The following is an 18,299-nucleotide window of genomic DNA, read 5'->3' as shown; positions in this document are numbered from 1 at the left end:
CCATCAGTGCTCAGATTGTCTGCAATAGGCTGAAAAAGGCTGGACTGAGGGCTTGTAGGCCTGTTGTAAGGCAGGTACTCATCAGACATCACTGGCAACAACGTCGCCTATGGGCACAAACCGTCGCTGGACCATACAGGACTGGGAAAAAGTTATCTTCACTGATGAGTCGCGGTTTTGTCTCGCCAGGGTTGATGGTCGGATTCGCGTTAATCGTCGAAGGAACACCGAGGCCTGTACTCTGGAGCGGGATCGTTTTGGAGGTGGAGGGTAGTCACGGTCTGGGGCGGTGTGTCACAGCATCATCGGACTGAGCTTGTTGTTATTGCAGGCAATCTCAACGCTGTGCGTTACAGGGAAGACATCCTCCTCCCTCATGTGGTACCTTTCCTGCAGGCTCATCCTGACATGACCCTCCAGCATGACAATGCCACCAGCCATACTGCTCGTTCTGTGCGTGATTTTCTGCAAGACAGGAATGTCAGTGTTCTGCCATGGCCAGCGAAGAGCCCGGATCTCAATCCCATTGAGTTTGTCTGGGAACTGTTGGATCGAAGGGTGAGGGCTAGCGCCATTCCCCCCAGAAATGTCCGGGAACTTGCAGGTGCCTTGGTGGAAGAGTGGGGTAACATCTCACAGCAAGAACTGGCAAATCTGGTGCAGTCCATGAGGAGGAGATGCACTGCAGTACTTAATGCAGCTGGTGGCCACACCAGATACTGACTGTTACTTTTGATTTTGACCCCGCCTTTGTTCAGGGACACATTATTCAATTTCTGTTCGTCACATGTCTGTGGAACTTTTTCAGTCTATGTTTCAGTTGAATCTTATGTTCATACAAATATTTACACGTTTAGTTTGCTGAAAATAAGCGCAGTTGACAGTGAGAGAGCGTTTCTTTTTTTTCTGAGTTTATGTGTGTGTGTGTTTTTTGGGGTTAATTTTCGGGATGTAAAGACACTTTCAGTGTAAACTTTAATGACTTAAACCAAATATAAAGTATGTAGAAAATATAATGGACCTATATATTTTTTCATAATTTAATCTTTGAACTAACAATCACCAAAATAAAAGGTCAACGGTCAGGGAGAATTGAAAATTCCAAAAGAAATGAATATAGCAGTATATATTGTAGTATGTTTGAGTAAAAGAGCACAGCATTAGCCGTGGCAAAATGTATAGATTTGCAGGAAATTCGCTTCAAAACTGCAAAAATGTATTTCAACTGCATGGATTTAGTTTTTTTTAATTGCAGGAAATTGGCTTAAAAGTTTTAATCTTCTCTACACCAGCAAGATGGGGGGCCTCTATTTCGTTTTTTTATTTGCTGAGCCGACCGCGCACCCTGCCACGCCCACCACCTAAGCCTTTTTTTTGATCCAGAAAAGAGCCTTACTTCAGACATGTCTATGAATCCACACAAGACAAGACTGCCGCGTGGCAGGTAGCCTAGTGCGTTGGACTTGTAACCAAAAGGTTGCAAGTTCGAATCCCCATGCTGACAAGGTAAAAAAAATCTGTCGTTCTGCCACTGAAACACTGTTCCTAGGCCGTCATTGAAAATAAGAATTTGTTCTTAACTGACTTGCCTAGTTAAATAAAGGTAAAATAAATAAATATGAATCCACACAGTGTAACAGGTCATGTACAGTAGCAGTCTTTAGAACAGGACAGAGGGGCCTGTAGCATGACCAAGTGCCTTAAGTCAGACACTCAGCCCTCCTCATCTCTGTTGTTTAGTCTGACCTTGCCAGACCAGACCTTCCTCCCACTAACACAGGAGCAAAGGTACACATGACCCCATTATTCTTCATCACTTAGGCTATGCTCCATCACTCAGGGTTCCACTTTGCTGGGGATCCCTGGGTACTGTACTCTTGAACGGTTTTTACTAAGTTAATTTTGTGATCAGTTTTACTTGTTTGTGATTCTTGTTTTCTTTTTCTGTGGTTCGGGGAGGTAATGGTTTGCTCAGGTGAGTTTTACTAGATTAGATTAGAGGTCGACCGATTTATGATTTTTCAACGCCGATAACGATAATTGGAGGATCAAAAAAAGCTTATACCGATTAATCGGACAATTTTTATATATATATTTGTAATAAATTACAATTACAACAATACTAAATAAACAATGAACACTTTTATTTTAACTTAATATAAAACATAAATAAAATCAATTTAGTCTCAAATAAATAATGAAACATGCTCAATAATGCAAAAACACAGTGTTGGAGAAGAAAGTAAAAGTGCAATATGTGCCATGTAAAAAAGCTAACGTTTAAGTTCCTTGCTCAGAACATGAGAACATATGAAAGCTGGTGGTTCAATATTCCCAGTTCTTCAATATTCCCAGTTAAGAAGTTTTAGGTTGTAGTTATAGGAATTATGACGTGTCAACTATTTCTCTCTATACCGTTTGTATTTCATATACCTTTGACTATTGGATGTTCTTATAGGCACTTTAGTATTGCCAGCCTAATCTCGGGAGTTGATAGGCTTGAAGTCATAAACAGCGCTGTGCTTCAAGCATTGCTAAGAGCTGCTGTTTGAATGAATTCTTACGAGCATGCTGCTGCCTACCACCGCTCAGTCAGGCTGCTCTATCAAATATCAAATCATATACTTAATTATAATATAATAAACATGCAGAAATACGAGCCTTTGGTCATTAATATGGTCAAATCCGGAAACTATCATTTCGAAAACAAAACGTTTATTCTTTCACTGAAATACGGAACCGTTCCATATTTTATCGAACGGGTGGCAACCCTAAGTCTAAATATTGCTGTTACATTGCACAACCTTCAATGTTATGTCATAATTATGTACAATTCTGGCAAATTAATTACGGTCTTTGTTAGGAAGAAATGGCTTTTCAACAGTTCGCAACGAGCCAGGCGGCCCAAACTGCTGTATATACCCTGACTCTGTTTGCACTGAACCCAAGAGAAGTGACACAATTTCCTCCCTAGTTAATATTGCCTGCTAACATGAATTTCTTTTAACTACGTGTGCAGGTTTAAAAATATATACTTGTGTATTGATTTTAAGAAAGGCATTGATGTTTATGGTTAGGTACATTACTGCAACTATTGTGCTTTTTTCGCAAATGCGCTTTTGTTAAATCATCACCCGTTTGGCGAAGTTGAAGAAGGCTGTGATTCGATGATAAATTAACAGGCACCGCATTGATTATATGCAATGCAGAACAAGCTAGATAAACTAGTAATATCATAAACCATGTGTAGTTAACTAGTGATTGTGAAGATTGATAGTTTTTTTATAAGATAAGTTTAATGCTAGCTAGCAACTTACCTTGGCTCCTTACAGCCACAAGGTCCTTTTGATGCTTTGCTCGCGTAACAGGTGGTCAGCCTGCTACGCAGTCTCCTCGTGGATTGCAATGTAATCGGCCATAATTGGCATCCAAAAAGGCCGATTACCGATTGTTATGAAAACTTGAAATCGTCCCTAATTAAATTGGTCGACCTCTACACTAGATATCCAGACTTGTTTCCGTTTCCAGGAAAAGGTGGTGGGGTACCTAGAATGTTCCTGGGCTCTGCTGTAAACCTGGATTGATGTGATTAACCCATACCTCTCTAACCTTGAGCAGATAGGGGTCTCTAAGTCACCAGTGTTATGGGATGCTTGGTGTGAAAACCCGCAAGGCACTCACAGCTGACACAAAGTATCTGTCTGTGCCCAGCCTGCCGTTGAGCCCTTGGTCCTCTGAGGAGGTAGATCACGAGATGTTTATATTCACACCAGATCACATTTCAAATGGCATTTCCACTAAAGTTGAACAAATATGCCAAGGCTTCCTGTAAATAATTTTTGCATGTGAGCAAAGAGAATTACTGTTTTAAAATGTCTATTTCTGAAGAGTGTCATGTCCGGTAGTTGGCTAGTTAGAAAGTCACCTAACATTATGCCCCTTCTCCTTTTTAAATAGAATTACACTTAATTCAGCAAGTATTTTTTGCTGTTTGACTGTCTTAAGGACAGCCAGGTATCCTTCTTTTAAAATGGCTGCATACAAGGTCTCGTTGAGAGGACCCAGTTAACGCTGTTATTACAGGGACTACTCTCAACATGATTGCACAGCCTTCAACTCATTCCATAGTCCTAGAGTTATCGGGACTCTCCAGAATGAGGTCTGTAAACTTATCCTTGTAGAAAGAAGAGGGACTCTCAGTGTCAGATTTCAGGCTTTTTAACTTTTTTAACTCGCCTTGTTTGCGAGATTGACCGTGTATTGTTTAACTGTCTGCTTAATAAGTTGTGGCTTGCTAGGTGGAAAATCATTATGAAAGTACCTTCCCCATCTAGGACCGCTCCATTAAAACAATCACAACAATGGCCCGATGATTCATTTTGATTTAGCTGGATCAGAGGCCGCAGACACTCCAGCCAGTCAAGTCTAGAGTATGAGGTCAAGGTTTCAATGTGCATTATCATTCAGATGGGATGTGTAATTACAGCCCTGGTCTGACTCATCAGGGGAGGGGCCACAGGTGACTAAAGTGTAATGCACTAGGCTACATCTTACACCCCAAAAAGTTCAAGCTTTTAAACGTGGCTGTCATATAAGTGGCCATAACCCTTTTCAAAGTGAGAGCAAGAAATAAGATCTCAAAGTTTTGACCGTGCCTCCTTATTAACCCCATCTCCCTGCACACTAATCAGAGCTGCCCAGACTTGGAATGATCTCATTATAGCAGCATGGCACAACTCTGCCCACATCCCTCAATTGCTAAAGCTGGGACAGACATGACACAATGGTGCGTAGACACGTGTTACACACTTCAAAACACCCAGTAAAAGCTGTTTATGGTAGACACCTGCACATTATGCCATTCGCTCATGGTTTTTAATCATGGAGCTCAATGACTGTCAGCTGCACATACAGTGAGCTCCAGAAGTATTGGGGCAGTGACATTTTTTGTTGTTTTGGCGCTGTACTCCAACACTTTGGATTTGAAATGATACAATGACTGTGAGGTTAAAGTGCAGACTGTCAGCTTTAATTTGAGGGTATGTTCATCCATATCGAGTGAACCATTTAGAGATTACAGCACTTTTTGTACATTTTAAGGGACCGAAAGTATTGGGACAAATTCACTTATGTATATTAAAGTAGTAATAATGTAAGTATTTGGTCCCATATTCATAGCACACAGTGACTACATCAAGTTTGTGACTACAGATTTGTTGGAAACATTTGCTGTTTGTTTTGGTTGTGTTTCAGATTATTTTGTGCCTAATATAAATGTATGGTGAATAATGTATTGTGTCATTTTGGAGTCACTTTTATTGTATATAAGAATGTTTCTAAACACTTACATTAATATGGATGATATAATGATTACTAGGGATGCAGTGATATTTTTTGCCAATACCGATATCCAATATTTTCCTTGCCAAAAAACCCGATACCGATAACCAATATCTTACATTTTAGCGGTCTTTAAGCATTCTAGTATAGTTAACACACACACACACAGACGCAGCGGTCTAAGTCACTGCATCTCAGTGCAAGAGGCGTCACCACAGTCCCTGGTTTGAATCCAGGCTGTATCACATCCAGCCGTGATTGGGAGTCTCATAGGGCGGTGCACAATTGGCCCAGCGTCGTCCCGGTTTGGCCGGGGTAGGCCGTCATTGTAAATAAGAATTTGTTCTTAACTGACTTGCCTATTTAAATATAGGTTACACACACACCACACCACACTGACCAAAAAGGTCTTTGTTTTCATTTACATATGTCCCCATTACCAGAAAAACATAATCAAAACCTATTTCTTTCACTTACTTGCTGTGCTGTTTCGTTATTAATTTTTCAGTCTTTTCATTCTCAACCAGGATTTCATCATACATGTCAAGCAGTGAAGTTTCAGCTCTGTCTGTCCGTGGCCTCTCTTCTTCGGTACACACTGTTAAGGTGTCCGTTTCCATCGTGTCCAGTTGTGTATGTAACATTTCATGTAAACCCTCTTCTGTGTAGCGCTGTATTTTATACGTATGCACGTCAGATTTTGCACATCGGCATTAAACTAGACATCGGGCCGATGTTGGCATTTTTAGCTAATATCGTCCGATTCCGATATGCTCACTGATATAGTGTGCATCCCTAATGATTACGGATAATCCGGAATGAATCGTGAGTAATGATGAGTGAGAACGTTAGACGCACAAATATCATACCCCCCAAAAAGAACTAACCTCCCCAGTTATTGTAATGGGGAGAGGTTAACATGACTTAGGGGTATGATATTTGTGCGTCTAACTTTCTCACTCATCACTATTCATGATATGTTCAGGATTAGTCATGGTAGCATCCACATTATTCTTATTTTCAATACAAGTGACTCCAAAATGACACAATACATTATTTAGCATTCATCTAAATTGGCGACAAAATAATTTGAAACTCAACCAAAACAAACAAAAATATATCTGACAAATGTCTGACATCTGACAAATGTGTAGAGTCCCAAGCTTTATGTAGTCACTGTGCTATGAATATGGGACCAAATACTTATCTTTTTACTATTTTACTACACACGTGAATACTTTTGGTCCCCTAAAATGTGGGGTATGTGTACAAAAAGTTATGTCATTTCTCAAAAGTTCACCCAATATGGATGAAAATACCCTCAAATTAAAGCTGACAGTCTGCACCCCAGTCATTGTATCATTTCAAATCCAAAGGGCTGGAGTACAGGCCAAAACAACAAAGAATGCGTCACTATCCCAATACTTTTGGAGTTCACTGTACCTAATGTTGACAATCAAGGATGACTGGGTCCCCCAAGAATGCATATAAACAGATACACATGTTGTGTGACTAGACTACATGTTGTGTGACTAGCCTACATGTTGTGTGTGTGGACTACATTGTCTCTTTTACTTTGAAAACATGTAATTATGCCCAAATCATTGGCGGTACATAGGGCCTAGGTTACCCTCTTGTTGTGTCTTCACCTATAGGCTTTCAAGGTTAAGGGATGGAGCACATTCATTGTATTACGTTGCTGTTCAGGTGAAAAGAAGAATCAGAGTCTACTCGAGGCAGTGTGATGGTTGGCATGGCCCAAATCGTGGCTTGCTCATGATGTAACCCTCCTCTCAAACAGAGTTGTGAAATCATTTTATGAAACAAACTCACAGGGAGGAAAATGACGGGAGCAGCAATATTTCTCTGCTCCAGGCCGTGGCGGACCTCCATGCCTGTTAAACAGGTTAGTAATATCCCTCTCTCCTCTGTAGCTCTACCCTGGCATCTCCTCCATTAGTCTACATCAGAAAGTGCAGAGGAGCCAAAGAGCTTTAGAGAGCCATGCAGCCACTCTAAACTGCCCAGTCCCAGCCAACAGTGGTGCAAGCTGGCAGAAGCTGAGTGCTCACTGTTTTGACTCCTCACTAAGCATCAGTGCTGTGGAAGACTTTACTCGACTGGATGACTTCCTCTCAGGCACATTGTATCACTCAGTGGAAAAAACACATGTAGGCCTACTTACGCAGGGGTACCAAAAATACAGCAAAAAACATGGGGATGAGTTCCTTCTTTTTGGTTCTCAAAATAGTTGATGTGGACTCCTTATGCAATTACACAAGGCCTCATAGAGGAAAGGGTGATGTAAGATGGATGACATGTTCTCACACCAAGAATGTCGTCAGCCCTTTTGTTTGCATGGTCAGACATGTTTAGCAGTGAAAGGTTGCTTTACTGACTCTGTGTGACTCTTGTCTCTCCCGAGTGGAGCAGCGGTCTAAGGCACTGCATCTCAGTGCAGTCCCTGGTTCGAATCCAGGCTGTATTACATCCGGCCGTGATTGGGAGTCCCATAGGGCGGCGCACAATTACCCCAGCGTTGTCTGGGTTTGGCCGGGGTAGGCCGTCATTTTAAATAATTGGTTCTTATCTGACTTGCCTAGTTAAATAAAGGTGAAATATATTTTTTAAATAGCGCTTCCCTCATGGTCTTCATCAGGAGAATGGTTCAGTTTGGCAACAATGAATGCCACCTTCCCCCTGGTGGACATTCTCTACAGTCCAACCAGACATCATGTCACCTGGCTGTACAGGTTCTTAGTTTGAGCACATCAGAACATGTACAGTTCTGTCGTCACTTTTCATCACTGGTGTGTTAAGTATGATAATGAGAGGTTTCTTGGAGCACATCTCTGATGGTTGACATTTATGTTTTTTATATTTTTGTATGTGGAACATTTTGAGTCCTCTGTAATTCCAACATGCGTTGTCATTTTACAGTGACTGTGTGACAGATGTGCCTGATGTCAGCTCCACTGTCCATCAGTGTGTAATAGTAGTCCTGGGGATCCAATTCAGCTGTATATTTTTTGTGGCTGTAATGTAAATCACAGCAGGTTTTCTCCCACCTTCCTCTCCATTCCCTAGTTGTTGCAGGGCTCTACACTGACATTTTTTATAAGGAGCACGTGTGAAAAATGTAGGCACACGCAAATAAATTTAGGAGCACAATGACAAATATTTGAGATATTAAAGCTAGAACCCTTCATTTATCTAGGCGCACTTCTAGAGTGTGGGAGATGAAGCATGTCTTTGAATGCTCCTATGATTTTGAGCCTAGTGAAAATATGTTTTCTTAAAAGCCTGCTCTCTGTTTTCCTTATGATCTGAAGTGACAGGTGAGATGATGAGATCTTGGTGGTGTTTTTTTCCCCACATCTAATTTTAAAGATTTTCCTGGCAGCCTCTTCCCCGATCACTCAGCTCCTACCTAGACTCTTAATATCAGCATTTATTTGCCCAGCAGAAGTCTTATCAGATTAGCATATTTACATAAGTGGATTTCCTAAAATGTAAAAAATGCCTTGGATATTTATATTTTCTACCAGTCCATTGGCCCAACCACATTTCCACACTTGCGCTCTGAAGAGTTGGGTTTGATGAAATTCTACTCTGCACTCCCCCACTAACCCCCACCCTGCCCAACTAGGCAACATTCAGGTCTACAGTTAAGTTGTGTGGCAAGGTCTTTAAAAAACAACCCACTTTTGTCCGGAGCAGAGCTGAGTGCACACATAGAGAGGAGAGTCCTGCCCAGCGGCAAACCTACTGAACTGTCCCACTACGCAGGGCTTTCTGGAGCGTGTGACACGCTCATGTTAGCACAGCCAGCCCAGGCAGACATACCATGACACACAACACATAGGCCATATAAATGATCTACCCTCATTTAAAGTCTACGACTACCCTATAGAATGTCCATGAGGACTTTATTGTACTGTCTCGATTCTCTTTGAACCCGTGTGTGTGTGTGTGTGTGTGTGTGTGTGTGTGTGTGTGTGTGTGTGTGTGTGTGTGTGTGTGTGTGTGTGTGTGTGTGTGTGTGTGTGTGTGTGTGTGTGTGTGTGTGTGAATCATGTTGTCCTGTCACTGTTCCTCTGTGGAGAGGCAATGGAAGCCCCAGCCCAGATAAGACTCACATTCTCTTGGAATGAGAGCCTAGGCCTGGATTTGAGAACCCACCAGCGCCTAATGGGCTGGCTGGAAGCAGAGGGATATTCGCCCTCAAGAGTGGGGAAACCAGGAGATGGATCAGGCTGCAGAAGGAAGCGGATTGGTGATTACAGATTAGGACCTGGTCCACCTCCAACACTTGTTAATCTGAACTCTTTCCCTCTCCTTCCTTCCATCTTTCTTCTCTCTTTTTTTAAGGCGCAGTGAAAGAAGGAGTGGTTGGGGGAAAAGGAAGCCTTTTGTTTACAGAAGAACAATGCTGCGAATGAGAGCGCTCAGTCCTGGAGTCAAAACAGGGCTAGAGACAGGCAGGCAGGCAGGGGATAGGGGAGGAGGGGGTCTTTCCAGGGAGATGTCAGACTGTCTGGTGGATTGGGTCAGGGCACTGGACTAGGAGAACCAGGTGGAGGGGAAGGGTGGTGCAGGGGTTAGCAGCAGCAGCACTATTGTTTTGGATCACGCAATTATGATTTCACACTGAAAGAGGTTGATTTTGACATGTCCCTCTTTTTCTTTTGTTAAATTCCAGACCTGATTTTGACTTTGGACAGGCTGGTAATGTTGGGTTTTTATAAGGCAGTTCTCTTTTCCCACACCCCCACTTCCTCCTCCTCCACAGGCACTCCAGTGTGATGGTTAACCACAGAGCTGTACACCAGGGCAGCACTGTGAATCCCCCTTTTATCCCCACAGCATCCATTTCCCATGTTCCATTCCATTGGGTTATCATTCGAGTGGTAGAGTTTGAGTGTGTGTTTGAGAGAGAGAGCGGGAGATGTGTGGGATCCAGCTGAAGTGCCTCCATTTTGTTTTGGCTAGTGATTGTTTGCTCATTCAGTGTGTCATGTGACCTCTCCCTCCCCAGGTGGCCTGAGTGGTGGGGTGCATTGAGTCCCCGGACACTGGGTCTCTTTGTGTCCAGCCCTGGGAGAGACTCACCCACTTCTCCTTCTCTATAGGTGGAACTTTAACTTTACCCCCAAGGTCTCTGCCTGCCTCTAACCTATCTGTTCATTGATTTTGACCGAGAAGACCAGGAAGTTGTGGTGTTTGCTGACCCCCCCCCCCCCTACCCCCCCCCCTTTGGGGAAACTACCTAGTTTGGTCTGTGATTTGGAAACCTATGATGTGACTAATAACCCACTGACTGACTGTCCGACAGAAGGAGGACACACAACTCCTCTGCTTCCTATGCTGGAATGCCGGTTATGTTCCAGTTTAGTCATTAGATATGTTCCACTTGTTTGTTCCTGTCGGTGCCAATGACTCAGGGCTTGTAGGAGGACATTAAGTGATACCACATCTTTAACAGGATATTAAGAGATGAGGCTTCATGGGTCATAAGAGGGAAGTGTGTGTGGGTGGGTTTCTGAATGTGTGTCCAGCTGCAGCTTCAAATTCCTCTCCAGCTGTTTGGTTGTGGGCCATTTAGATAAGAATGTGGAGTAAATGTAGAATGTGTTAGCCTAAAAGGCTTTTGTCATTTATCAGAGTTGCATGTGATCCCGGTTCCCTATGAAGGCTGTGTGGACAGCCTGGTGATGGAGGGAAGCACGCGCGGCGTGGTTATCATTAGCATTCAAGCTGTGATATATAGCAGCTATTACTCACTTTGTCACCCCCATAGATACCTTAGTTGACTGATGTTGCAGCGCCGCGCCTGGTACAAGGCTGACACCATTGAATAACTGTACACTACAAGTCTACTCTGTCCACCCTGTCATATCCACACTCAACTCATTCCACTGCTATTCAACAATTAGGAATGCCTCTGAGCCCGCCTGTATTATAGTGTGTGTTTGTTTGTGTGTGGTATTCTTCTCCATTACTGTATTCATAGTTTTAAATGTCAACACTCATTAGCCTACTCCTCTCCTGTTGTGAGCAGCTCAATTGTGCTGTCCTTCCTCCCTGTCAGTCACACTGCAGTCGTTGGGTCTTTGAGCTGGCGGCAGCGCGACCAGAATGAGAAACACAAACACACAGAGAGACCCTTCTCTCAGCCTTGACTCGATACCGCCGTCGCTATGGCGACTGAGGATTTAAGATGCGCCAGGATGCAGAGGGTTACGTGATGTTTTTCCGGAGTGTTTAGTAGGGGTAGACAGGGTGAGAAATTTTTGGAAAATTCGTTTGGCACCAGGGGTGGATTTTGGACAAGGCTGATATTGTTCCTTCCGCATGGTCATGGCTAGAAGGGAAACTGCTTTTGCCAAATGAACGTCAAAAGTAGAAAAGTTTTTCTTACCTTAACCTAATTCTCCTAACCTTCTGTGTAAGTTCTCCTAACCTTTTTAGGAAAAATATGACAAAAGCTGTATCCCATCTAGTCAAAACCCTTCCACATGGGTAATAAGGCGGAATTGGTTAGAATTGTCACTTTTTTTGTACAATTTTTGATTCTCCAGCTAGCTCTCTACCAATCAAACCCTTCACCCTTATTCACTTTGGCAAGTACATTACTCGATACATTACTCGATCGCAACTCCTTGAGAACATAATTTTGTTAAAAGTGGACATGGGAAATAAATTATGTGATTCTAACTAACCAAAATAATGTTTTTTACATTTCTACATTTTTTCCCAGGATTATGAGTGTAGCGCTTTTTCTGTCTGTGTGTGCAAGTGCCCATGATGTTGCATTCTCTATATGTATGTGTGTGTCAAATTTAATTGGTCACATACAAATATTTAGCAGATGTAATTGCTGGTGTAGCGAAATGCTTGAAATGTGTGTGTGTGGCCATGTTTATGTGCCTGGATGGAGAGAGCTATATATTTGTCAGTGTGTGAGTATGAGAAAGTGCGCCCGGCGTGACCAATAAAAATAGATTTACGATGCCGCCCTGTAGGTGCAAGCTGGCCGGTTTCCTTTTCTTAGGGAAGGCTCCTGTCTTCAGGACCGACTATAAACCCATACATTTAAAGAATTCTGTGTGCTGGCAGGAAATGGGGACAATCATTTAACTTTATGTCATTAAACAGAGCTATCGTGGTAGAAAGTAGATTAAATGGGGGTGTTCCATAGGTTGGATCATATGGCCAATATATTTCTGTCAGCGATATGGTGTTTACTATGTTTCTTCAGTGGCTTATGGACCGTTTAATGCAATATTCTGTGTTGGTGAGATGGGATGTGCAACCATTCTCTTTCTCCAGGGTGGTTCTCTGACTGTCCCCCCACAGTTCTCTTGCTTGCTCAACATTCAGATCCTTCATCAGTTATTTTCTATTTAGAAACTACTTGTAAATACACTACGTCACCAAAAGTATCTTCTTCAAATTAGTGGATTCTGCTGTTTCAGCCACACCGTTGCTGACAGGTGTACAAAATCAAGCACACAGCCATGTAATCTCCATAGACAAACATTGGCAGTAGAATGGCCCGTACTGGAGAGCTAGCGACTTTCAGTTCATCAAATTTCTGCCCTTCTAGAGCTGCCCCGGTCAACTGTAAGGGCTGTTATTGTGAAGTGGAGAGGTATAGGAGCAACAACGGCTCAGCCGCGAAGTGGTAGGCCACACAAGCTCACAGAACGGGACTGCCGAGTGCTGAAGCGCAGAGCATGTAAAAATCGTCTGTACTTAGTTGCAACACTTACTAGATAGTTCCAAACTGCCTCTGCAAGCAACGTCAGCACAAGAACTGTTCGTCTGGAGCTTCATGAAATGGGTTTCCATGGCTGTGCAGCCGTGCACAAGCCTAAGATCACAATGCACAATGCCAAGCGCCGGCTGGAGTGGTGGAAAGCTTGCCGCCATTGGACTCTGGAGCAGTGGAAACAAGTTCTCTGAAGTGATGAATCACGCTTCACCATCTGGCAGTCAGACAGACAAAACTGGGTTTGGCGGATGCCAGGAGAACACTACCTGCCCCAATGCATAGTGCCAACTGTAAAATTTGATGGAGGAGGAATATTGGTCTGGGGCTGTTTTTCATGGTACGGGCTAGGCCCCTTAGTTCCAGTGTAGGGAAATCTTAACGCTACACCATACCATGACATTCTAGACTATTCTATGCTTCCAACTTTGTGGCAACAGTTTGGGGAAGGCCCTTTTCTGTTTCAGCATGACAATGCCCCTGTGCACAAAGCGAGGTCCATACAGAAATGGTTTGTCGAGCTCGGTGTGGAAGAACATGACTGGCCTGCTCAGAACCCTGACCTCAACCCCATCGAACACTTTTGGGATGAAATGGAACGCCGACTGCGAGCCAGGCCTAATCGCCCAACATTAGTGTTCGACCTCACTAATGCTCTTGTGGCTGAATGGAAGCAAGATCATCCCGCAGCCATGTTCCAACAACTAGTGGAAAGCCTTCGCAGAAGAGTCGAAGCTGTTAGAGCAGCAAAGGTGGGACCAACTCATATTAATGCCCATGATTTTGGAATTATATGTTCGACGAACACGTGTCCACATACTCTTGGTCATGTAGTGTATGTAATACCATGAGAAGTATTAAACAACCATCATCGGGGAAACATTTAAGAGCGTGGCTGTTTGACATTCAGATTTACACACGAGAGGCAAGTGCTCAGCTACCATGGGAAAGAGCCCATGAGAAATCACTAACTAACCAAAATGAGGCCACAAGGAGTGACAGTGAGGTACAAACCAAGGATCCCATAACCCTTTGTGTTCATGTAAGATTCAATAACTCACTGAATCCTCTCCCTGTAAAAGTATAAAGCAGAGCCGAACGATTCAGCCCTCCGTCCCATAAGGGATGACACCCCTGAAGAGAGGACCGGGACACCCTGTACCGTCTAGCCGGTCCATCTCCGGGCTCCTACTGCAGTCCGTCTGTCCGTCCGTCCAAGGGGGAAGCCTGCTGAGCCGCTGGCATAGAGCCCGATCCGACCACGGCGTTGTTCCCTTTCCTGGGGTCAACCAGCGCTCACATTATCTGGAGCCCGCCATGTTTAGCCACGGTAGGTTAATTTAGCTGCCCTTTTCCAGGGAAACCCATCAGACAGTCAGGGCCGGACTCACGGAAATATGTGTACATCATTATAGTTTACAGCCGGTCTTCACTCTCTAGTTTACTACGTGATCAGTCAGACTATCTGCTCATTACCTGCATAACATTGACCTACCTATCCTACCACGTATTTTGGTGGTTAGGCTATATATTGACTGAAGGAGAGGCAGTTGGCCCATGGTGTCTGAGTTTACGCTTGTCTGTATGTAATGTAGGTCCCTAGAAAATCTGTTTTATTTTTTTTGCCTGATTCCGTATTCTCAGTTTAGTTTTTCAAGGTTTCTGTTTTCAAACTTTTCTTCAGGTTTTCACTCTCAAAATCAAACTTTTTTTATATAGAAAAACAACGAAATTGGATGTTCTAAGTCCACAACAATGCTTAAACCACATCAGGAGACCACTTGAGGTCTGTGACATTGTTTATAAATGTAGATTTTGGGGTGTAGCACATAGCAAGAGGCTATTATTTAGTGTTATTTTTGTAGTGTATGTGATGGTAGAATTTGCTAAACAAATTTTTTATTTGATTTATTTCACCTTTATTTAACCAGGTAGGCCAGTTGAGAACAAGTTCTCATTTACAACTGCGACCTGGCCAAGATAAAGCAAAGCAGTGCCACACAAACAACAACACAGAGTTACACATGGAATAAAAACCCACTAGATTGATGCAAATAATCTATTTAAGCATAGGTTACTTTGTAGTTAACATTTAATTGAGAAGGTTTTTTGGAAAGCCTTTCCATCTACCAGAAGACTTTTCATTAGCATCATCGCTAACGACTATACAAAGTGGTAGGCGCCCTCACTGCGCATACACAGATGGGGAATTCTCGTTTAACTCTTCAGAAAGTTGCAGGAAATACATATCACTGATGTATTCTGTTCATGTCTTATGTATGACAAGCTTGCTCAAATTAATTAATTTTCAAAACATTTAGTTGATTCCCTACTAAGTTCAATAAAACAATTTATATGGTTGAATTCTGTTTTAATGTCCATCGCCGTTCTCCGCATCACAGATTTTACAGGGCCCTAGTAATAAGAACTCCTCTCATGTTCTGATGGTTGGCTTACATTGGATGATGATTGCTGCCCGGTGCTCCATTCATGTCCTGCAGTCTATCTCATCATTGGCTTCTCTGCTGCCATTGTCTGGTTATCTCTGTAATTTCAGTGGTTTTGTCTTGGGTCCGCTGTGCTCGGTTGTAATTCGGTCTGTTCTATATTTTACATGTATAAGTGTAGTGTTGTTTTCCCGCTGTATTGATGGCTAGGTTTAATGTATGCTTACAGAAGGCCCGTTGGTTTTCATGTCCCGGTCAGAGGGACATTACTGCAAGTTCTGGTGTTCCGTGATGTGTCATTTCTCTACCACAGTCAGACAGGCCTACTGTGTCACCGGCCTCCTCTCTCTTCCCTCTTCCTCTCTCCCAGTTTACATTTGGCTATATGAGACTCACCATTACCCTTTCTCACTGGGACTCCCTGTAACGTTTTAACTGTTCATGTCCATCTCCTGTAGCTTTGCTCCGCTGCAGCTGTAAAAAGACAGAAAATTAACAGCTTTGAGAGTCCATTTCTTTTGTTTAAATCATCTACTTTTGAGAAACACACTATGTAGCTAGTTTTCAGGACCCATTGTATGTCGTTCTGTCCGTATTTGGTTGTAAAAGAAGCCAGACCTGAATAGTGATATCACAGAGTGCTGTTACCTGATTCGTACAACTCCTCACCCCCTCACAGCACCTCACACCCCGACATTCTCTCTCTCACACCTCTCTGCCTGTAAATAATTAATTAGATCACTGGAGCTAGAGCGGGTGTGCAGAGCGAGGTGTTGTGGACCCTTTGAGGCCTGTGGTGTGTGTGATGACTGGCATACAGTGTCTGTGTGAGACTGACTGAGAGAGATGCATACCAGATGTTTGAGTAATGAGGTGGGTTTCACTGGAACGGAACACATTCCCAGGGATGTTTGCTGGAAGAAATTCTTCCTCGTCTGTCGAGCATGTTCTCCCTTCCCATCCCCCAAGAGGGTTTAGATTCGGTTGAGACCTATTTTTCTCCCTCCTCTCCATCTTAATGGTGTAATTTTCATTAAACCCAGAAACCCTTTGTGTGTGCTGAGTGTATCAGTAAACACCATGTGTAGATGTTTGTGTTTCACACTGTGGTCTGTGATTTGTGTGTTTAATTCAGTCCATGGCACTCTTAAAGGGTGTTCTGTTCCCTCTCATACGTTGTTTCAGCTCAGCCCTAAATTTATTTAGGAGTCAGGTTATGTTTCACATGCAGTGTAAGCACTGTGGTTCTCCCTGTGTTTAGCTGTGGGTGGGTGGGGAGGGGCAGATGAATAGCGGTGGTTGTAGATTCAATAGCTTAGGCTGCTGTCTGCCCCTATGGGCCTGCCTTTGTTTATTTGTGTTAACATAGTAAAGTCTGGACACACCTGCATGTGAGCGGGTCTCTGTAGAGAGAAGACACACAAACGGCCTCGGGGCCCACCAGACATGAGACAGATTTCATGTCTCAAAAATCTGAAATCGACTCACATGGCAGCTATGGACGGCTGTCACACCGCAGCTGGCGTCTATGGGGATGGTATTGAACAGCGCTGGTAGTGAGCATAGTGGGTGGATTTTGATCAGTGGGATGTGCCCGGGATGGCCCAAAAAATACATAGACCAAATACACAAAGGTAATTGAAGTACAATAGAAAGGCCATTATTGCCTGTGGCTGTGTCTCTACTGAAGGGGCTGAGTAAGTGACTGAGTGTGTGTCGGTGGCTCCGGACACCCAGGTGGCCGTTCATCCAGGCCCAGTGGAGGGTGTTTAAGTGTCTCTGCCTCATTGCCTCAGCAGCCCCTCCATGATTCTCACTGGGGATCTGCCCAATCTACTGCTCTGCTGCTGCAGGCTGGCTGCTGTGGGGAAGAGTATGCCCCTCCCTTTTAATGGTTCATATTGAATTAATCTGCGAATCCCCTATGATTCAGCATGTCGCCAACAAGTGCCCATATGCACTATCGTCAAGTTACTTTCTTGATTGAGTTGCTGTTAATCAACTACTATAGCTATATAGCATGTTGATGTGGGTCTATTTTCTGGAGCGGAACAGGAGAGTTCCTCATGTCATTGAGTCATCACCTGGTTGTCAGCTTATGATCAGTACACACACTCAAATGTGGAGATATAGGGTCTGGCACAATCCAGTCTGGCTAAAGATATATGTTCATGTGTTTTCTCTATCACCTAAAAGTCACATTACTTGTCTTACATTACACATTATAAAAGAAATGCTCTTGCTGCTTATGTAATGTAGCCAGGGCTATCCATATCCAAGATGGAGCGCTTTGCGATTCAGTTCCCTGAGCAGCAGTGTATCACTTCAGCCCTGCACAAACCTCTCCCTTGGCAGTGATGTAACAACACGATCACAACAGCCTGTCAGTGTGTAATATGTGTCTATCTGCAACGATTAAAAATAACACCTCATTGTCCTCTTCTCTTTCAGTCCTCTGTGCCAAAAACCTGGTGAAGAAAGATTTCTTTCGTAAGTAACCCAGTGAAAGCTGTGTTTCTGATCCTCGACTCCATGTTAAATGGCTTTATAGTTTCATAGTCAGGGGGCTTGAGGGCTTTGATGTCTGCAGTGTGAGATATGTATTCCCCGTGAGAAATGTAAAATGTGGGTCAGTTTGAGCTGATAAAAGAGGGCCTGCTGCCAGCTGCTAGAGTTCCCTACCAGCAGAACGCCATGCTAACACACTTAACCAACCACTACAATACACCAGCAAAGAG

At 43.4% G+C, this 18,299-nt stretch overlaps 1 protein-coding gene across 1 annotated transcript in view; it reads left to right on the top strand.

The window, feature by feature from the left end:
• Nucleotides 1-18,299, top strand: part of LOC129833294 (E3 ubiquitin-protein ligase SMURF2) — a 56,755-nt gene that overhangs the window by 9,644 nt on the left and 28,812 nt on the right. Inside the window, exon 2 of the mRNA XM_055897780.1 lies at nucleotides 18,013-18,051. Coding sequence (XP_055753755.1) covers nucleotides 18,013-18,051 — 39 coding nt within the window. The remainder of the gene's footprint in view (nucleotides 1-18,012; nucleotides 18,052-18,299) is intronic.

Source organism: Salvelinus fontinalis, chromosome 34 (assembly GCF_029448725.1).
Source record: "Salvelinus fontinalis isolate EN_2023a chromosome 34, ASM2944872v1, whole genome shotgun sequence".
NCBI lineage: Eukaryota > Metazoa > Chordata > Actinopteri > Salmoniformes > Salmonidae > Salvelinus > Salvelinus fontinalis.
Note: the sequence above shows the minus strand (reverse complement) of the source record. Positions and strands in the feature narration are given on the sequence as shown.